We start from the raw sequence: 22,690 nt of genomic DNA, 5'->3' as shown, positions 1-22,690 counted from the left end.
GCAGAAAGGAGAACATGTTGTGGTTAGTCTCTTAGGTTCTCTAGATGAAAGACATCAGCATTTGTTCTGTGACAAGCATGTCAAATCTATATATATGTAGACACTGTTATATCAAAACCTTTTGTTCTGTTTTTAGTTTTCTTTTTTTTTCACCATTTTGAAAACACCATATGTGAACATTTCATGATGAAATAACGGATTGAAATGGTCTAGAATAACTTCAAATAGATTAATACGTTGAACATTTATTCCACTTTCCTTACCATGTTCTTACAACACTAACAAAATAAATGTGAAGACTGGAGATTGTAGACCAGTATATGGTATATTACAGTCTGCATGTGGTTTAAAAATGTACTTCAAACACAATTGGGCTCCACAGTGACTTTGCCAGAACAGAGAATAATACAAACTTGGCTTTTTCTCCTCAAGTGAACTTATTTGTTGTTGTGGAGGTGCATGGTGGTTTTCTCGCAGCAGTAAATGATGTTGGAGCTGGAGCTGAATCCACAGTTTGGTGGGGCTCCAAAGCCACGTTGGCTGAATCATTCATACAAGACATCCAGCTGAACAAAGGCATGAGTCAGCAGTGGAGAGGCTCTCTGTATGTTTCGTCTGATAACAGTGTGCCACCTGAGCTGAAAGGTGCACCATGAAGTACCACTTAGAAGAGCATGAGTCATTAAATATACTTAGTTTTATGGGAAAAAGATATTTCAGCATATGTTCATGTAATACAAGAGCATTTCTTTGAGAGCTGTAGCCCAGAAATATAGAAGCAGGAACATGGCAACCTGAAGATGAGCACAAAATGTAGATCCAGATTGCACTGCAGTCATTGCTTTGGTAGTTGTAGCAATGACAGCTTACATCCTCCTTGCATGATGGATATCTTTACGCTAAAAGGAAAAGGCATTTCTAATCGGAGGTATGTGAGAGATTTTAAGTAAGGACTGTTTCTGTCTTTCCATTCATTATGAAATAATGATTTCATTTGATAACTGGTGCTAACAAAAAAGGTGTAAAAAAATGAAAAAAGAGCTACACAGTCAATTTAATTATTATTTCTCTCTGAATATCTGAAGAGGAACCAGCCCACGAGCAGGTCTTCCAGAACCAGCTGACAGTTCCACACACATTCAGTAACGCTGACTCATCTCCAGAAACGACTCCAGGTCACAGCCCACTTCCTCGCTCCTCTTCCTCTGCTAATCTGCAATCTGCCAGCAAACTTATCCTTAGCTCCAAGCTTGTCTACAGCCAGAGGCTGGAGCTCCCACTGGGTGTGGAGGTCATCCGTGCAACACCCTCTGCAGGTATGGATAACACACTAAAAATCACAGACTAGAGCCCAGTCCTGTCTGACTCTCCTACCCCAGCAACAATCAATAGGACAGTAGTTACACCTCAATTCTGCACAATTCCACAACAGTCATGTCACCAAATGCACTCACCGCACTTCAGCTGCAGTTCAGCCAATATAAACGCTTAACGTCAGTTCAGCGACTCCGAAATTGAGCCTAGGTTTAAATGAACTTGCAGCAAAGAAAGGATGCCAGGTGTCTAGTTCAAGCAAATAGGGAGGTTTAAAAGACAGAGCTCCTGGGGACATGTTATATTTCAAGGTCTATTATAAGTGCCTATATTTTACTGCTGAGGTTTTTTGCATATTTTGAATAAACAATGTCAAGTTCAGGTTATAGCGCAACATTAATTAAAAAGAAAAAAACCTTTTTTCTCTGGCACATGGATTTGTTGAGATTGTTTAATGTGGTCCCTTTAGTGCTTGAGTTTGGTGTCTCTGGGCTAGAGAGACAGAAAATATCAGTCGGAGGCTTTTTTTATTATGTTCTTTTTTTCTGTGCAGTTTGTTGACTAAAATCTAAAATTATAAAAAATAGTGCAACATTATAAAAACATTATACACTTCAGAGTTGTAAATTTTCATATATGACACTCTTAAGTATTTAAAACATAAGTGTGTCTCAAATTAGAAAAAAGATCCAACTTTTTGATTATTGTGCTTTTTTTGTTTGTTTCAATGTAAAAAAATTACAGTTGTGGGAAATATGCAAGCATATTTTTTTTCTGCAGTGAAATACACAAACGAAAATTTTGTTCCAAATTCAAGCCATAATATTTCCCGTTCTGCTTACAAACGCATTATGAATTTGCGCTTTCCACAAGTGAGAACTACTTAAACGAAATCTGAGACTTTTTAAAGCATGCATATCATGGAGGACTTAGGAGGGTGAGTAATGTGAGGTCCTTTAAATAACGGGATATTTGCGATTCAGTTTCTGGTTTCTGGTTTCTTCTTCTCCCAGGTCACCTCAGTTCCTCCTCGATCTACCCGGTGTGTCTGGCTCCGTACCTGCTTGTGACCACCTGTTCAGATGGCCGGGTTCGCTTCTGGAGATGCACTGTGGAGACCGACGTGTCTGCACCGGACCCAGAAGAGTCACGCTCATACTTCTGGGAGCCATGGTGCCTGCTGAACGAGGAGGAAGACAACAACAGTGCCCTCAGTGTTCTCGGGCGACCTGTGGCTGTCAGCTGCTCTTACATCGGCCGCCTCGCTGTGGCATTCAAGCAGCTGATACCGGGCAGTGAGGGTGGATCATCTAAAGACTTCTCCATGCATGTGTCCATCTATGAGTGTGAGTCAACAGGTGGTTCTGAGTGGGTTCTAGAGCAGACAATCCACCTGGATGACTTTAGCAAACCTGTGAACACCCTAGATTCTAGGGTGAGTGTGGACAGCAACCTGGTGGTATACAGCAAGTCTGACCTGTTTGTGACCAAAGACAGCCCTAATATAAAGCGCTTTGTGCACCTGGACTGGCTGTCCAAAGAGGACGGCTCACACATTCTGACCGTGGGAGTGGGGTCTAATATACTCATGTATGGCCGCATCTCTGGAATCGTTTCTGAGCAGACAGGAGGCAAGGATGGCATGGCAGTTATCACTCTGCCACTTGGGGGCAGCGTAAAGCAGGGTGTTCGTTCCAGATGGGTTCTCCTGCGTGCTGTAGATTTGGTTTCTTCAGTGGATGGGACACCATCTCTTCCAGTGTCGCTCTCCTGGGTGCGAGATGGTATCTTAGTGATTGGTATGGACTGTGAAATGCATGTTTATGCTCAGTGGCACCAGGATAAGAAACCAGGTGACTCTGAAGACAATGCCATCAGTTCGCCGGACGATGGCAGCCGCTCAACATCCGTTCCAGCTGAGAGCCGTGGGCGATCTAAGAGTGTATTTGAGAGTGGCACCGGAATAGACGATGGCTTCAAAGTTCCCGCGGTGATACAGGATGGTGGCCTGTTCGAAGCAGCTCATTCGCTATCTCCCACGCTTCCACAGTATCATCCAACCCAGCTGCTAGAGCTGATGGACCTGGGCAAAGTCAGGCGGGCTAAAGCAATTCTATCACACCTGGTCAAATGCATCGCCGGGGAGGTTGCCGTGGTGAGAGACGTGGAAGCAGGTGAGGGTGGAGCCAGGAGACATCTGTCCAGGACCATCAGCGTAACTGGAAGCACCGCCAAGGATACTATTGTTGCTGGACGAGATGGTGGGCGAGATTATACTGAAATTAACTCAATCCCGCCCCTCCCTCTTTATGCTCTGCTCTCTGCGGACCTGGACACCTCCTACAAGGCAGGGGAAGAGATGGGAAAAGGGGTGAAAGGTCAGGAACGAGAGGTCCAGAAGTCTTCAGAAGATCAATACGCTGACTTATTCCAAGTTCAAGCGGTCACCACGGACGACTTTGTCAGCTTTGCCTCAGAGAAGCCGGAGAAGAAGACACGGGTGATCAACCTGTCTCAATATGGGCCGACCTACTTTGGCCCCGAGCATGCTCAGGTGCTTTCCTCTCACCTCATGCACTCTAGCCTGCCCGGACTCACTCGACTCGAGCAGATGTTCCTGGTGGCACTCGCCGATACCGTGGCAACCACCAGTGCCGAGGTGGGAGGAGCCACCGATAAGCAGTACACAGGTGAGTTTATTCTTATTTGTATCTTTTCAGAATAAACAGCTAAGCTAATGAAGCTATGCAGAGGAATATGTAATAAATGAATAGCCTATTTGAAGAATTAGGCATTTTCTTGATTAATTAAAGGTTTTTTATCTCGTCATTATTGCCCTCTTAGTACATGACTGTCTTAGTCTCTTTCTTTGTGGCTCTCCCTACTTTTCACTCCAAAATAACATACTAATATGTGTGAGTTGAGTACCTCCTTAAATGGCCTCAATTCCCTAACATCACCTTAGTTATCTAACCACGTTGTTTATCCTAGACATGGTACAATTGACATTAGACTAATTAAACAAAGCAGGCCTTTATCATACTCGCTACTTCTACCTATAGTGCAACATATCAGATCATATTTATTTAGTCTTGTAGACGAAGTAAACAACAGATATGAGCAGAGCGTTCCAGACCCAGAGTTAGCTGACATCGAAGCACAGCAGGTTCAGGGACAGCGAGAGGTGCTTCCAGTGATGTGGTGCAGTTTTTCCAGTTACATAGGCATGGTACTTTTTTTTTTCTCCATACACTCAAAAGACAGCTCAAAAGAAACTTTTCAAGCAGCTCTGAAACTCACCATCGCAGGAGACTGCATTCATATACCTCTCCTGTCAATCTCCAGCATCTCTCCTAAATCATTCATCTGCACCTCTCTCTCCTAGATCGCTGACCATCACCTCTGTACTTTTTACCGTCTTCCCTGTACCTTCTACCATCTCCACTACAATCTTCACAACCAGCCGTAGACCCTTCGCTACCCTTTGTATCCCACCTGTCTTCCCTACACAGTTCACCATCTCCCTGTAGAGCTGGGCAATATGGCCAAAATGTTATTACGATAAACAAAATTCATATTGGTCGATATTGATAATTGGCGATAATTATCGTTATCGTTTTATCGCCCAGCCTGTCACCTTACATCATCTCCTCTACACTGTTCTCAATCATCATCAGTCTCCATCTGCCTACCCCTTTACTGTCTCCTCTACACTGTTCACCATCTCCCTACATCCTTCACCATCTCCACTACACCCTTTACTGTCTCCTCTACACTGTTCACCATCTCCCTGAATCCTTCACCATCTCCACTACACCCATTACTGTCTCTTCTACACTGTTCACCATCTCCCTGAATCCTTCACCATCTCCACTACACCCATTACTGTCTCTTCTATACTGTTCACCATCTCCCTACATCCTTCACCATCTCCACTACACCCTTTACTGTCTCCTCTACACTGTTCACCATCTCCCTGAATCCTTCACCATCTCCTGTACACCCTTTACTGTCTCTTCTATACTGTTCACCATCTCCCTGAATCCTTCACCATCTCCACTACACCATTTACTGTCTCTTCTATAATGTTCACCATCTCCCTGAATCCTTCACCATCTTCACCACACCCATTACTGTCTCTTCTATACTGTTCACCATCTCCCTACATCCTTCACCATCTCCCTACACCCATTTACTGTCTCTTCTATACTGTTCACCATCTCCCTACATCCATCACCATCTCCCCTACACCATTTACTGTCTCTTCTATACTGTTCACCATCTCCCTGAATCCTTCACCATCTCCTCTACACCCATTACTGTCTCTTCTATACTGTTCACCATCTCCCTGAATCCTTCACCATCTCCTCTACACCCATTACTGTCTCTTCTATACTGTTCACCATCTCCCTACATCCATCACCATCTCCCATACACCATTTACTGTCTCTTCTATACTGTTCACCATCTCCCTGAATCCTTCACCATCTCCCCTACACCATTTACTGTCTCTTCTATACTGTTCACCATCTCCCTACATCCATCACCATCTCCCCTACACCATTTACTGTCTCTTCTATACTGTTCACCATCTCCCTACATCCATCACCATCTCCCCTACACCATTTACTGTCTCTTCTATACTGTTCACCTTCTCCCTACATCCTTCACCATCTCCACTACACCCTTTACTGTCTCCTCTACACTGTTCACCATCTCCCTGAATCCTTCACCATCTCCACTACACCCATTACTGTCTCTTCTATACTGTTCACCATCTCCCTACATCCTTCACCATCTCCACTACACCCTTTACTGTCTCCTCTACACTGTTCACCATCTCCCTGAATCCTTCACCATCTCCTGTACACCCTTTACTGTCTCTTCTATACTGTTCACCATCTCCCTGAATCCTTCACCATCTCCACTACACCATTTACTGTCTCTTCTATAATGTTCACCATCTCCCTGAATCCTTCACCATCTTCACCACACCCATTACTGTCTCTTCTATACTGTTCACCATCTCCCTACATCCTTCACCATCTCCCTACACCCATTTACTGTCTCTTCTATACTGTTCACCATCTCCCTACATCCATCACCATCTCCCCTACACCATTTACTGTCTCTTCTATACTGTTCACCATCTCCCTGAATCCTTCACCATCTCCTCTACACCCATTACTGTCTCTTCTATACTGTTCACCATCTCCCTGAATCCTTCACCATCTCCTCTACACCCATTACTGTCTCTTCTATACTGTTCACCATCTCCCTACATCCATCACCATCTCCCATACACCATTTACTGTCTCTTCTATACTGTTCACCATCTCCCTGAATCCTTCACCATCTCCCCTACACCATTTACTGTCTCTTCTATACTGTTCACCATCTCCCTACATCCATCACCATCTCCCCTACACCATTTACTGTCTCTTCTATACTGTTCACCATCTCCCTACATCCATCACCATCTCCCCTACACCATTTACTGTCTCTTCTATACTGTTCACCATCTTCCTACATCCATCACCATCTCCCCTACACCATTTACTGTCTCTTCTATACTGTTCACCATCTCCCTACATCCATCACCATCTCCCCTACACCATTTACTGTCTCTTCTATACTGTTCACCATCTCCCTACATCCATCACCATCTCCCATACACCCTTTACTGTCTGTTCTACACTGTTTGCCCTCTCCTTACATCCATCACCATGCCTTTACACCCTTTTACTGGCTCCACTTTACACTTCACCATCGGCCCCTCACCTCCTGCGTATTCCCCTCATCACCTCCTTATAGCTTCTAGCCCACCATCCCTGAGCCCTGCAATTTTCACTGTATCCCTTTAAAAATTCCATCCACTTCCATCACCTCCATCTCCTCTACTATGCCCTCCTAAAGTTTCCCTATGCGCACCACCCCTTCCCCTATAACTTAATCTTCGCCATCTCCCTTGTGATGTTTTCCTTCTCATCTACACCCTCTACTGTCTCCCCTGTTCCCTTCATGACTTCCCCTATACATGTCACCACTGCTGATGAGCCTTCTGCTATCACTCCTCAGTGCTGTTTCTCCTCAGTCTGTTTCTCTATGTGCCTAGAAATGTGGTATTTGTTCAGTAAATTGCTTGATGTGAAGTGTAATAAGTTAAAGGGCTTTATGAGTTTTGCTAGCTGAATGCTGTTTGATGTTGTAGTGGACATGGTTGGCCGTACTGGACAAAGCTTTTATTGTTGAATGATTCGTTTATTTGACTGAGGGCAACGTAAACTCATTACTCACTGGGTTTGAGCTGTGTTTGTGTAAAGGCCACTAAGGCCTGCTGGGGAAGAATCTCTTGACAGTGTGGTGAGCTGAGGGATGTTTACTCGGTGTCGTGTGTCTCTTTGTGTGTGCGTGTGTGTGCTTTCCAGGTGGTGAGGCTTTAGATGAATGTGGCCTTCGCTACCTTTTGGCGATGCGGCTGCACACCTGTCTGCTCACCTCACTGCCCCCACTCTACCGGATCCAGCTACTGCACCAAGGTAACACATGCACTCTCTCACTGCTGGACTAAACCTCTCACTCCAGCCCTTATACTATATCCCAACACATCTTTTTATCTCTTTCGGTTATAAAATTTAGGTTTCATGGGTTTTTTTTGGCATCAACATAAGTAAATCACAGATCATCTCTATGTAAAACCACGTTCAGGAATGTGATACCATTTTAACAAAATCCGATTATGCTGCGGGGCTATATAGGCTGGGAGTAACTGAGTACATGAATACTTCAAATTTGCTCTTGTTTGAGAGTTCAGCATTCTGAGAGTGCTTGTTAGGTGCCTGTTTTAAGCTGAAGAGGTGCTGAAAACTTGTACTCAAGAGTGCTTTTACTGCAGTAATGATTTATTTGAGCACAAGTAAAAATGTTACTGAAAGAGTTAACTCCAGTAAGCGTCAATGAGTTTATTCAATATCTAGTAATTACTTTTAGTTACCTTTTTGTGTATCATCAATCACAGTCTTATGACCGAGTTGGCTTGCCAGTTCAGCGTGGAGGCATTGCTCTCCGAAAAAAACGAACCTTTTGTGTAGCGCCAGGAATGCCTACTGCACTCCTATTGGCTGTGCAGAATCCAAACCCTAACTTAATCAGGGGACCAGCTGTGTGTCTGGAGAAGTGAGGTTTATTTGTTTGCATGCAGGTACCAGACACCTAGCCAGCCGTAAGACACTGGGCTGTATGCGGTTTTATAGCTGGACTGATACCAAGATTAGGCTCAGCTTATACATGACAAGTGACTGGTGAGAAAGACGTGACCATGTAGGGATAAACAAGAATAGACAGAAGAATGTTTTACATACAGCCACAGTCCAGGCCCACAGTACTGAATATAATGATAAATAACACAGAACACATTACAGAGCAGGACATTTCTGCAGCTGAGACTTGCCCGAAGTGCATCGCACAAAATCCTAAAGCATTTGAACTTTATATGACCGTTGTAAGTGTGTAAGCAGCTTACTAATAAAAGTACTGATTAGATTATTGGGTAGGTTAATGAATGATGTACATGCACAGCTCTACTGCCTCGGAGCTCACCTCAAATGTTTGCTTACTTCAGCTGCATTAGCTAACTCATCGCTTTCTTAGAATTGGCAATCAATGTAGCACTATTTATCTGAAACTGTATAATAAATATTAATGTTGCTAATTAGAAATTTTAGCATCTTAAATCAGTATGAATCATTCTCATATCGGTCTGGTCCTCTTTCCTGGATGTATGTTTTTAGTCTTGTTAATCATCTGTGCTTGTGTGTGCTGTACTCCCGTAGGCGTCTCTACGTGTCACTTTGCCTGGGCGTTCCACTCTGAGGCGGAGGAAGAGATGTTGAATATGATTCCAGCCATGCAGAGGGGTGACCCGCAGTGGTCAGAACTTCGCGCCGTCGGTGTGGGCTGGTGGATTCGCAACATCAACACACTTCGACGTATGGTGGAAAAGGTAAGACGCATCTTGTGAAAAACCAGTCACTCCACTGACACACCTAGAATGTACCTGCAGTAAGTCTGAGAACTTCAAGTATCCCCGAACCTTAGCTGTCCCACAACTGGATTATGTCTGTAGAACATCAACAAACCTGCTAGATTACTCAGTTCCCTAGTTCCCCTCTCCCTGACAAATTTCACTATAGCTACCAATACACAGTTACACTTATTTCATATCTACAGGTTCAATTTGTTGATTTCTAAATCGCAAATATGTTGTTTACAGTTGCAGCATAAGATTGTGTAGAAGACCATACTTTTATATTGGCAGAAGAAGTTTTTACTGGACAGGTCATATATCCTTATTTAATTGTCCAGTACTATTATTCGGTTACTCTGCTAATCGTGTTGTTCTGCCTTCTTCGTTTTCTGAAAGTTCCATCTGAGTGATTCTTCTTTCATGCTGCAATAAAACAATAGAAGCCTGTCAGAATGACTCTGTGGATCCTATGAACATTATAGAGCAGTTTTCGTTTTAAACAGTGTTTGAACTCCTTCATTTAGAAAGGTGGTCTTATTTTTTGCAAACTAGTGGTAGCAGCACTTGACAACGGGGCATCAGATCAGTTCTCTTTCTCTCCCTCCTGCTGTCGCTCTCACACCCACCCCCCACCAACACCTTCTCTCTGTCTCTCTCTCCTTTGTCAGGTTGCCAAAGCGGCATTCCAGAGGAATAACGATCCTCTGGATGCTGCGTTGTTTTATTTGGCCATGAAGAAGAAGGCTGTGCTCTGGGGCCTTTTCAGGTACATGTCAAATTTTCCCTCAAGTCAAGAATGTGTTATTTATATGCCTTGGTCTTCATGGCTTTGCACTGTAGCTTCCAGAAAGCCTTGTATTGCTTTATTTCACCACAGTCATTCAATTCAATTATGTTTCATCAGTTCAGTATTCAAGAATATTTTGGAATAATTCAGGATTATTTTTAAAAATATTTTGCACACACAGTATAACCAGAAATTGTTCATTCAGTAATTCAATTTGGACAATAAAACAAACAAAAAAAACATTTTTTAAGACGAGCTTGTTAAATATAAATAGTCGCGCAAAATGTTTTTTACTATTCCAAAATCAATCTTCGAATTGATGCAGATTTTTGCACCCCTATCTCTTCATACATTATTTATTTAAATTTTTTGGGTGTAAGTTGATTTGTAAAAATATGAAAATGCTGATTGATGTTAATATATAATAATGTTACATTGATATGCATTTTTGTAATAAGTGTTACAGCTTTGAGGGTAAAGCAGCTGCTCATTTGGCTGCTGAGTTTAATTATTTATTTGTTTGCTTGTATGTGCAGGTCTCAGCATGATGAGAAGATGACCCAGTTTTTCAGTCATAACTTCACTGAAGATCGCTGGAGGAAAGCAGCCCTGAAGAACGCATTCTCTCTGCTGGGAAAACAGCGTTTTGAGCAATCTGCAGCTTTTTTCCTGCTTGCTGGATCTCTAAAAGATGCTATTGAGGTGTGCATATGTTAGCCTGTTTTTGAGCAAATGTTTCCCTGTGGTTTTATGCACAAAGATGCACCAGCAGTGGCCCATTTAAATGGTGGGTTATGCAGGTTTGATACACACATATGGATTCATCTTTGCTGTGTGTTTATGCGTGTGCTCCATTAACTTTTATTATTCCTAAATCTAAATTTAATAGTGGGCAAAATGGCCAAAAACCTACATCACAGTATATAGTATAGTGTGTGTGTGTGTTTGTGTGTGTGTGTGTGTGTGTGTGTGTGTGTGTGTATGTATGTATGTATGTTTTTTTTTTTTTTTTTTTTTTTCCTTCAGATAAAGTTTGATGCTTCTTTAAATCTATTTTTAGTTTAACAGTGCCAGCAGATAAACTCCACTCACCACATATCTGAGTCATTTAGTTTACCTTGGGCTGGATATTCAGCCACATTCAGTCAAAACATGCAGATAAAGCTGCTGCAGGAGTAACTGCACACGCACTGCGCTCAGGAGGAGTTAAGGTCAAGTATGCACCTGGAAGCATGTCTGCCGTCTGCTCTGGTCCTGCCTTAGGAATAATGTTAAGATCGATGATAGTTGGGGGGGGGGCTTTTTGGGCTTCGGTGATCAAGTTCGTGAAGCTGAAATTTGGGTTGTATACAATCAGTCATGGGCAGATGAGATCTCTTGAGAACGTCTGGGGTCAACCATGAATCATTTTAAGCTAAACGTGGGTCATTTCTAGGCTGGAGTGTGAAATTTTGGTGAAACTTTAAAATATCGTTATGCATATCATGTATCGCACCCCCTTATCGTGATGTGTTTTCTCATTATGAGATTTTATCTGGCCTCTCAAGACCAGGCTGTGTATGTCCTAATTTTACAGAAGTTGTAGATGTAGTTAATTTTTATCATCCCGGTCTCTCTAGTTGATTCCCTGAACGTTCCCCCTATCGGCTGCATTTTGATTTATTGTTACAGGGAATCCTGCATGATGGTCATTCATTGCCAGGACCTACCAGTGGGGAAAATTGTGTAAAATTTGAAAAAAAGAAGCTAAAGTAATTGTGTAAATGTTGCATGTGTTGTATAAAATGTACATGTACCTTCAATTGAAAGTCACTTTTGTTTTCAGGTGTGTTTGGAGAAGATGGAGGATATTCAGCTGGCCATGATCGTTGCCCGTCTGTACGAGGCTGACTTTGAGAGCTCTTCCACCTGTCAGGGCATCCTGTATGAGAAGGTTCTGGGGTGCAAGAGAGACGGAACTGGGTTCTCCTGTACCAAACTGCACCCTGATCCGTTCCTCAGGAGCATTGCATACTGGATCATGAAGGACTACACCAAAGCTCTGGATACGCTGCTGGAGCAAACACCCAAAGAGGATGATGAGAACTCAGGTGAGAACCAATGACAGTGACTCTCATCTCTGATTTACGTTACATTTAATATGCATTATTTATGTGTAATTAAACTGTAAAAATGAGAAATAGTCAATGTTAAAAGAGGCATTTAAACACATATACCTCTTGAGGGACCTAGATGGGTTAATAAAGGTGCTATGTAAGCTTGAATATTTATGTTTGTTATATTTGTTATTATTTATTAATGCATTGCAATGGTAAATCAACCATAACACATTTTTATTCAACATTCATTAATGTCTCTCCTCTTACTGTTTCAGATGTAATGGTGAAGTCGTGTAACCCCATGGTCTTCAGCTTCTATAACTACCTGCGCACTCACCCTTTGATCATCCGAAGGCACTTTGCTGGTCCTGATGCCTCTTTGGCCACGGTGGGGCTGACATCCGAGCGCAGCAGCGCTGATGAAATCAACCTGATCGAGCGCAAACTGTTTTTCACCACCGCTAATGCTCACTTTAAGGTGGGCTGCCCCGTTCTGGCCCTTGAGGTCCTGTCCAAAATTCCTAAAGTGACCAAAAAAGCCTCGTCTCTCAGCAAAGGGTCGTCCCAGGCTAATGTTAGTACGTCCCAGCCACAGGAAAATGGAGGCCGGGCAGCGAATCTGGACTGGGGTGCTCCAGTGCCGAGCCGAGCCTGGGGAGCTGAGACCTCTGCAGGTTTGCAGTACTTCTGTCTATTATGTGTTGCGCTTGCTTTTAGGGGCCCATATAACGAAAAACACATTTTCTTCACTATTTAAATGAGTTGAATGTTTAAAGTCTTACCATTTACTCCCTAGTTCATAACAGCTCACTGTTTTTGCGATGTCACGAAAACGTTATCTGCACGAAATGTTATCTGCACACTCACCCATTTTTTAAAAATACAACAGAGCTCATTTACATATATCAAGCTTGAAGTCACAGTGACTGAATTAAAGTATTATTGATATAATAATAAAATTATATAATAATATTAACTATTAAATTCGAGGGGATGAAGAGAGGTCTTTGTTAAATAAACTTAAATGTCGCATATGAGCCCTTTAAAAGGGAATTTAGTTCAACAGAATTGTATTGAATTAAAGGTCTCGACTGGAGTCAGCCCATGATAAAGACTGAAGATGAGGGTCTGCAGTTGGAATGGGGCGACGACAAGGATGAAGATGAAGAGGAGGATGGTGGACTGACGATGAAGAAGCCGGACGACTCAAAGGAAAAAACAGGAAGTCTGCAGCGGGAAGATTCAGCGGGCGAGTCGGAAGTGGATGTCATCGCGGAACAGCTGAAATTTCGTGCGTGTCTGAAGATCCTGATGACGGAGCTGCGGACGCTGGCCACGGGGTACGAGGTGGATGGTGGTAAACTCCGCTTCCAGCTCTACAACTGGCTGGAAAAGGAGATCGAGGCCATGCATCGCATCTGCAACTACAAGGCTGGTGTTCCTCCTTCTGTTGTTTTTATAGCACTGTTTAGACACATTATGGTCTCCTGTGGGAAGCAGACAATCATACTGTTCCATTTTTATTATTTAAAATAGGTCCTAGATTCAGAATTCAGAATTATTTTTGTTGATTTTTTTTGTTTATTTATCTGTGTATGTGTTTTTCTTGTTTACTTTTACCGCTGCTCAGGTTGAAGGGAAGGAGCCAGTAGGGGAGTTGGAGAAATGGGGTGGTGATGGTTCGATTGATCTTGACGAATCCCTGGAGAGGAGTGAAGCTGGTGCGTATGAGCGCCACCAGCTAGAGAGACGGCGCCTGCAGGCGAAACAGCTGCATGCAGAGCGGCGTAAGGCCTGGCTGAGGAAGAACCAGGCTCTGCTCAGAGTCTTCCTAAGTTATTGCAGCCTGCATGGCGCCAAGGGCGGAGGGGTCACGTCTGTCAGAATGGAGCTGCTCTTCCTCCTGCAGGAGTCTCAGCAGGTCAGTGTGTGTAGGGATGTAGAAGGCAGCACTCTACACATGTAGTGTTGTGCCTCTGGGAGCAGATTGTGATAGAAAAAGAACATTTAAGATTAAAAGTTGAAGAAGTGAAGTATAGTAAGCGAAGGACATAGTCATCCCATACAACGTGTTCAAGCCTGATTGAGCTTTTAACGGAAGAGTAATGTTACCTTCCTCCACTGGAAAAGAAAGCGTGCTGAAACAGGAAAACTGTCAGTAAATGTTAGCTTTGTTCTGATAAACGGAACCTCTGCCTAAAGATTAAGATTGAGGTATTAATGTGCTGATTGTACTCAACTATCTGATGGAAAATATCCCTTTACATGCACACTACAAGTAATCTGAACCAAAATGACCTGCCTGCAAAGAGAGAACCACTTAGTATAGACGTTACCATAACCAACATCACGTGACTCCCATCAGCTTGAGATGAGCAGCAGTGAGCAGTGCTTGTGTTTGTAATTACTTTAAAATGACGTCAGACTCAGGAAAACGTCCTTCACATGTAGTTATTAAAGAAGGCCGAGAGGAAGACGTCGTGTTCTGAGATGCATAAGCTGGACGTCCGTCCCACAGCCTTCTTTTAAAGATCAGAGCATGAACTTTGTTTCCTCTGCAGACCAGTTTTGACATGAATGCACATGCACAGAACATGAGGGGGGATGTAATCAGATACAGCCCTTTACCTGGCCATTATTCTTCTGTTTGAGGGACTATTGACAGGATTACTCACCTCATTCAATCAGATAGAAATTGTATTCTGGAAGACCTCAGTCAGACTAGTCTGTTCGGATATATTCTGCTATTAGTCAGACTGTTAATGGATAATTAGGCTGGAGGTGAACGAGGCTGTTTTAAGCAGTTTGTCAGAATCAGCTACAAACATTACTGAAGCTCATCGTGTTACATTACTAACTAACATAGTTACTGGAACATTCTGAGCTGCTGATTAAAAGTTTTGTAGGTACTTCAAAACACCAGCAACCATTCTGCAGTTTGTCCTGGCAGCACTACGTGGTTATGTAGCTTAATATGTGCAGCTGCCTAATTAGCTTTAAATAAAACTCCATTAGTAAATGCCGTCTGCTTGTCCTGCAGCTGTTTTCATCCAGAAGTCATCTGGTGAAATTTACAGTTCAAAGAGCTATAATTATTATTATAATTATAATATTATTATAATATATTATTATAATAATCTACATATTCTGATTTTTAGCTGTTGCTTATTACTGATTGAAGCTCAGAATTAGGGGTCAGCTTAAACAAAACACCACTTTTTTTTTTCCTGTGGTGGTAATAAAATAAAGAACAGAAAATAGAGAAAGAACAAAGGAAAACATTGTTTTGTAATTTAACACTGGTAAAGCAGTTGCAGTACAGATTAGGCCAAATTAGAATAAAGAACAATGTTGTGTGTGTGTGTGTGTGTGTGTGTGTGTGTGTGTGTGTGTGTGTGAGAGAGAGAGAGAAGCTGCCTGCCCTACTGTAACAGTTGTAGAAGTGTGTAAAGCATTTTGTACTTCTGCACTTGCAGCAGGTGGGACAGAGTTTTTCGACTGTCTGATTCAGCAAGTGCTCTTTAAAATCAGGTGTGAGAGGACAGTTCTAATTATATGGTATGTTTATAGCTAATACTCTTCATGGGTGGGAGAAACATGGGTGGTTGTATGTTGTTGAGTACAGTATTATATTGTTAGAATAAACAGCAAATGTTTTTGTCTCCTAGGAGACGACAGTGAAGCAGTTGCAATCTCCCTTGCCATTGCCAACCACGCTGCCCCTCCTCTCAGCTAGCATCGCCCCTACCAAGACGGTCATTGCGAACCCTGTGATGCACCTCAGTAACCACATACACGACATCCTTTACACCATCGTCCAGATGGAAGCTGCACCACACCCAGACTTACTGGACGACAGGGTGAGAGAGCAGCGCGCGCACACACACACACACACACACACACACACACACACACACACATACACACACACAAACAGAATGACATACATTCGGAAAAATGTCAGTATGTCATTTTGCAAATGCATTGTTTATTTTAAATGTTCATATGATCCACACAGTCATTGTGACAGACTGTAATACACTACAGGAAGGGTAGGGGGCGATATGACTTCTATTGTTTTATTTAAAAAGTGCTCTATATGATCCACTCTCTCTTTTTTCTTTCATTTCTGTCTTTCACTTTCTCTTGCTGTTTTGCCTTGTCTCTCTTTTGCTGTTTTCTCTCATGTATTGTTAATTTGTTTGTTGTTTGTATTTTTGTGTGTTGCAGGTGATTGCTCTTCACACTCTGGCTGCGTCTCTCTCTGCCTGCATTTATCAGGCACTGTGTGACAGTCACAGCTACAGGTACTCACTTGCTTACTCACTCACTCAGCCCAGATCCTGTGCTATGATGGTCACAGTTAGAGGAACCAGGAACATTTTTAGCTATTTTTAAGTTATTTTCTAACATTTTTTTGAACATTTTTCTGAAACTCAGTTATCAGATATAACCGTTGTTGCACAAGTTCTAATGACCATAATTGGCCATGGTGTTGGTGTTGTTAGTCTTTTATGGTAATTACAGAGCATAGCTAGAATCATATCTGTTATGTGATGCCACTCAGAGTCTGGTTTGCCTCCTGTGTGGTGAGCTTAACACAGTCAGTTTCATGCTGTAGATTTGTTAGTCATTTATGTTTCATAAATTTTACCCACATAAATATATTTTAGGCACATAATAATAAGGACTAATTCAGTCCATTGTTTTTTTTATGTAACACAATTTTATCTCCCAAACACAAACCCACACTGCTGTACACTTCACTCACTTAATAACGCGCACTCCCACGCACACCTGTCTGTCTGCAGTAGCCAGGCGGAGGCCAATCAGTTCACAGGGATGGTGTACCAAGGGCTGCTGCTGAGCGATCGACGGAGGCTCCGGACAGAGAGCATCGAAGAGCATGCCACGCCCACCACCGCACCGGCTCAGTGGCCAGGTACACAGATGGCAGTTATTCCTGTCTCTATTCTGTGGGTGTAAGAAAGCATCGCAGTACATTGATTGAAGGTGCTGTTTCAGTAGTCTCACGTGGCAAGACGCGAGATCTCATAACGAGAACACTCGTCTGGGGACACCTGGTTAAATGTTTGTGCTGGATTGCTGTGAAATATGCAGGGTACATCTCATCTAAACTCCGCCTCCACCTTCCACAAGTGTGTGTCCAGACTTTGATACTATAGTTGAAAATACACTGAAATTGGATGGCAGATAAAATTGAGGATCTTTTCATTTTTTTTAGACATAAGCATAAAATTTCTCTTGTAAATCCCTGTTCTAAAATGAGGCTTGTGTTCACAAAAGGAATACAGATAGAGACAAATAGAGATACAGCTACTCTGTCAGCAAGCTTAATAACCAGATTCCTTAATTTGTCAACACAGATAAATGCGGAGGCCACTATTGGACGCTATTAGGTAACTTCAAGTTAGCTGAGTTGTCATTGACACACATTAATAAACATCACCAGGACAAAGGTTTACTGAGACACCTTGTTAAATGTTTTAGTGATACTGAAAACAGGAGCAATTGCCAAACTCTTGGGATTCTTTGTACAGGTCAGCATGCTGGTAATGCTGGTAACGTTTTGTGATGAACATTTATCTACCTGTAGTTTTTAATATGAGGCTGAACTTGTCTTCCTATTAGCCAGCTTCTAGTCTGTAACGCTGCGTTCATACCAGCGGCAACTTTCCTCCTCTTGTCGCCAAAATCGCTGGTCACCCATCGCCTGTTGCTTGTGTGGTTATTTTTATTTCATCCCTGTGTCTGTATAACTAGTTTATAAGGAAAATAGTATTTGGTCTTGCGATTACTGTCCATTTGCAGTAAAGCACAGCCGCCGTTATTCCATCTCTGATAGGAACCATTATCTAAGAACCAGCAAAGGATGTAACATTTCACAGTGGCAGAGATAAAATGTGTGCCGCGCTGCTGAGTCAGCGAACTTGTATAGAGGAGAATTACCGCTCTGTAACGTGTTCCAGGTTTCTCACACACTAGAGGGCGCTCCTGAACGAGCCTAAAATGAATGGGTTGATGTATAGCATGTGGGCAAAGTCATAGTTTGTAAATGCTTAAACATTTTTAGTGTAAAAGAATGCAATTATTTCCTGAACGCTGAATCGTACAGGAAACATACAGGTGTTTTTGTTTTTTTTTAATAAAATACATCCTTCTTCTTTCTAAAATTAAAGAAACCTGGACAAGTGATAAAAACCTATTTTAACTTTTTGTTTTTAGCCATTGAACAACATTTATCTCTCATTCATTGAGGATGCCACTGTTACCCCTGGCTTGCCCACCGGGGTTTTTTACATTTTTTACTTGTTAAACCTGTCTTTTCTGGAATTCTGCGAAGTTGCTTTGTGACATCCGTTGTAAAAAGCGCTATACAAATAAGTTTGTTTTGATTTGATGCGCTCACGACGCCCTCTGCTGTTTTGCAGTCCAGTTTTTCATATAATGGGGGAAATAGGAAGTGGCCAACCCCCTCATAAGCCTCCTCTGGCTTAGTGCTCAATTCCTATTGGTAGTTGCAGCTTCGCTTCATTCCTTATTTGCGTAAAGTTAAACTCTGCTTAACTTTGTTGTATCGCCACGTAGCGTTGCCAACGTTTCCAGAGTTCCGCAGCTTTCACTGAAAAGGAATATGCCCTCTGGCTGCCTTGACGCATTGCGTCACGTCGCTGCTGGTGTGACTGCAGGGTAACTGCTGCAGCCTGTCCTCCAAAAGGTCCTCATCAGCATCCAGCGCAACACTGTTTATCTATGTTAGCCCATTGGCTCATCTGAAGAGGCAGTGTTTTACTGTGTGCTTCTGTATTTTCGCACCAGTGCTGTCACCTCAATGAAAACATAAGCCTGCAGCACCTAGCTAAGCCTGTGTTATTTTCAGGCCAGAGCTTCATGAGCTGTCATGGATACTCGAATATTAAAACTAGTTGGAATGCGCATTCCTAGTGCAAACACTAGTATGTTCGAGGCAGGCAGAATGTATCCGAAAGAGAAATGGGAATATCATGTTTTAATTTTCATGCTCCAGTTGCCTGGAAAATGTCGCCTAATCATTACAAACAGTAAACAAACTGCAAATGTTTGAAGCCTGTGAGCAGAGCAGTGCTGAGTGAGAGTGCAGTGTTGGAGGAGAGAGAGCGGATGTGTAATTAGGCTGTTTGATGGAGTGCTGGACATGCACACCAGCTTGTTTTAATTAGATAATTAAATATAGTTTGCTGCAACAGGATGATGAGTGTTGTCAGCTGTATTGTTCTGCCTGAGTGTGCTTAGCCTGGCACATCTGGAGACAAGACACAAGCTAGGCAGCTGCAGCCACACAGCGCTGAGCTCCGAGATGCACTATATTGCCAAAAGTTTTCACTCCCCCATCCAGATCACTGATTCAGGAGTTCCAGTCACTTCCATGGCCACAGGTGTATAAAGCCGAGCCCCTAGGCCTGCAGACTGCTTCTACAGACATTAGTGAAAGAATGGGTCGCTCTCAGGAGCTCAGAGAGTTCCAGCGTGGTACCGTGATCGGACGCCACCTGTGCAGCAAGTCCAGTCGTGAAATTTCCTCACTACTAAATATTCCACAGTCCACTGTCAGTGGGATTATAACAAAGTGGAAGCAATTGGGAACGACAGCAGCTCAGCCACGAAGTGGTCGGCCGGATGCTGAGGGGCATAGTGCGCAGAGGTCACCGACTTTCTGCAGAGTCAATCACTACAGACCTCCAAACTTCATGTGGCCTTCAGATGAGCTCAAGAACAGCATAGAGAGCTTCATGGAATGGGTTTCCATGGCCGAGCAGCTGCATCCAAGCCTTACATCACCAAGCGCAATGCAAAGCGTGGAATGCAGTGGAGTAAAGCGCCACCACTGGACTCTAGAGCAGTGGAGACGTGTTCTCTGGAGTGACCAATCACGCTTCTCCGTCTGGAAATCTGATGGACGAGTCTGGGTTTGGGGGTTGCCAGGAGACGGTACTTGTCTGACTGCATTGTGAGTGTAAAGTTTGGTGGAGGGGGGATCATGGTGTGGGGGTGTTTTCAGGAGTTGGGCTCGGCCCCTTAGTTCCAGTGAAAGGAACTCTTAAAGCTTCAGCACCAAGAGATTTTGGACAATTTCACGCTCCCAACTTTGTGGGAACAGCTTGGGGACGGCCCCTTCCTGTTCCAACATGACTGCCCACCAGTGCACAAAGCAGGTCCATAAAGACACGGATGAGCCAGTTTGGTGTGGAAGAACTTGACTGGCCTGCACAAAGTCCTGACCTCAACCCTATAGAACACCTTTGTTACGATAAGGAATAAGCCTTGTTTAGTTTTTCATTTTATTTAGAATAAGATTTAACCCCCAAAACTCACAGGGTCTGTTTGTTGACCCACATTTCAGTTCCTCATTCTCATAACTACAGAATTTACACTTTGGTTTCACACTAGATTCTCCATAACTCATACTGCATACTGAATAATTAATTGTAGGTACTGAATATTTCATAGTACCTTTTTGAAACTCATAAAACATATTGAATAATTAATGGTAGTTACTAAATCGTAGTGGTTTCTAGATAATAAGTCTTAAGATTAGAGGAATAGTTCAGTCAAAAAAGCAAGCGTGAAGGCCGATGTATTCCAGGGTTGTCCAGTCTTTAATCTGCAAAGGGCTGTTGTGGCTGCAGGGTTTCATTGCCATAAAGCCAGAGCACATTTCATCAGTTCACACCGGCCCTTTGCAGACATGATTGGCCACCTGTGGTCTATTCCTATGGATGGATGAATGGAGGGAGGGAAAGTCGTCTATTACAGCAGCACATGTACAGTAAAGAGCAAGACGAACAAAATGATTGCAGTACGCTATTATACAGATGCATAAATAGAAGAAGTAAAGATGTATATAATAAAGTACACTACATCAACCCTGAAATATCATGTGCAGTTTAAGAATAATTAAGTAAAAATGCATAAATATTAGGGGTGCATGTCACGTCCAGTGAATGACCGAGTGACTATGCACTGTAAACTGTAACGTATGTTAATACTTGTACATACATAGGTGTATAAAAAGTGCCAGTGCATATGTAATATGCATCGATTTATGAGCAAAATGGCATAAGAATAGAAAGGTAAAATGTTCAGCTGGTGCCCAGTCAGCCTGTTCCGTCAGAGCTTGTCTCTCAATATTCAATAATGTCCCAGAACAGTGACAAGGTGTTGATCCAGACGATCTCCTGTGCCGTTCCTTACTACATCGGAGCTGAATGAAGGTGCTCCACTGTCTTTAGTAGTGGATTAATAAACCTGCAGTTTAGGGAAGTGTAGTAATCAGTGCAGAAGTACAGTACCTTGTCCATGTTAGTACAGTAAAGATTGTTTAATCTGTCTTGTCTCCCTCTCTCTGCAGGTGTGTCATCTCTGATCAGTCTGCTGACGTGTGCTCAGGGTGAAGATCAGCCGCGGTTGAATGTAATGCTATGTGAGGCGGTGGTGGCGGTGTATCTGAGTCTGCTCATCCACGGACTCGGCACACACTCCAGTAACGAGCTGTTCCGGCTAGCGGCCCACCCGCTCAACAACCGCATGTGGGCCGCCGTGTTTGGAGGAGGAGCCAAACTCATCATCAAACCCAAACGGCCCCCGGAGATCGTCCCAGGTGAGTCCAGATGGGCTTCGAATGATGGGTTTGAACAAAAATGTAATTTACACTTTACTGCAAACGTAGATCAGGCAAGACGTGTGAAGTCCAAAGTTTATTTCTGTGGTTTTACAGAGACGGTATGACTAGTGTTGGCCAACAAGTAATGGAAGCTTATACCCTGTACTTTCTGTTTTATACCATTTTTAATTTACACTTTTATCTTTAAAAACGTGTCACACAGCTAAATCTGTAGTGACAACAGTCATGAAGCCTGAATTTTGACCATGTTTATTAGATAGCAGTGTGTCACACAGTGTCAGAAACCACATAATTAAGTCTGTTAGAGATGATAACTGAAAAGTTTGAGTTATTTGTGTGATAATTTAGCACTATGCTAATTGATGTACATACACTTCCATTACTTGTCAGCCACATTAGCCTCGTGCCTCCAGTCCAGAAGTAGTGAAGGAAACTTTAGACACAGCTACATTTGTTGTAAGGGTTTGGTCCATCTGAGTGGCCCAAAAAGTACAAAATGAAAAGTTTTTTGTTTCACAGTCCAGCTACTGCGCTGGTTTTCGACTTCTCAGGCCAAAATTGAATAATTACAGCAGTTTTCTGTGACCGATTAAATCTGGAAACTCTGTGATTGATAATACAATTTTCCTTTATTCCATTGAATTTATGCCAAATACATGGTCTGTCTAGAAAAAAACTAGGAGGCAGCGTTCCTGTCTGTTTTGTTTTGAAATGTGGATCATGTAGCGTCACCTATTGATTCTGAGTTTTGTCAGAGGAAATATAGGTAAACCATAACAAAC

The 22,690-nt window shown here is 42.8% G+C and overlaps 1 protein-coding gene across 2 annotated transcripts in view; it reads left to right on the top strand.

Annotated features, from left to right (window-relative positions):
• The window catches only part of dmxl2 (Dmx-like 2), a 107,706-nt gene that overhangs the window by 45,007 nt on the left and 40,009 nt on the right, over positions 1 to 22,690 (top strand). For both annotated transcript variants that reach the window (XM_037539802.1, XM_037539803.1), the window contains exons 17-30: positions 1,086 to 1,316; positions 2,328 to 4,004; positions 7,743 to 7,853; positions 9,147 to 9,316; positions 10,009 to 10,106; positions 10,664 to 10,829; positions 11,953 to 12,217; positions 12,502 to 12,900; positions 13,311 to 13,657; positions 13,857 to 14,147; positions 15,895 to 16,086; positions 16,457 to 16,533; positions 17,038 to 17,168; positions 21,636 to 21,884. In XM_037539802.1, the coding sequence (XP_037395699.1) occupies positions 1,086 to 1,316; positions 2,328 to 4,004; positions 7,743 to 7,853; positions 9,147 to 9,316; positions 10,009 to 10,106; positions 10,664 to 10,829; positions 11,953 to 12,217; positions 12,502 to 12,900; positions 13,311 to 13,657; positions 13,857 to 14,147; positions 15,895 to 16,086; positions 16,457 to 16,533; positions 17,038 to 17,168; positions 21,636 to 21,884 (4,404 nt within the window). The remainder of the gene's footprint in view (positions 1 to 1,085; positions 1,317 to 2,327; positions 4,005 to 7,742; positions 7,854 to 9,146; positions 9,317 to 10,008; positions 10,107 to 10,663; positions 10,830 to 11,952; positions 12,218 to 12,501; positions 12,901 to 13,310; positions 13,658 to 13,856; positions 14,148 to 15,894; positions 16,087 to 16,456; positions 16,534 to 17,037; positions 17,169 to 21,635; positions 21,885 to 22,690) is intronic.

Source organism: Pygocentrus nattereri, chromosome 7, assembly GCF_015220715.1.
Source record: "Pygocentrus nattereri isolate fPygNat1 chromosome 7, fPygNat1.pri, whole genome shotgun sequence".
Lineage (NCBI taxonomy): Eukaryota > Metazoa > Chordata > Actinopteri > Characiformes > Serrasalmidae > Pygocentrus > Pygocentrus nattereri.
This window is presented reverse-complemented; position numbering and strand designations above follow the sequence as displayed.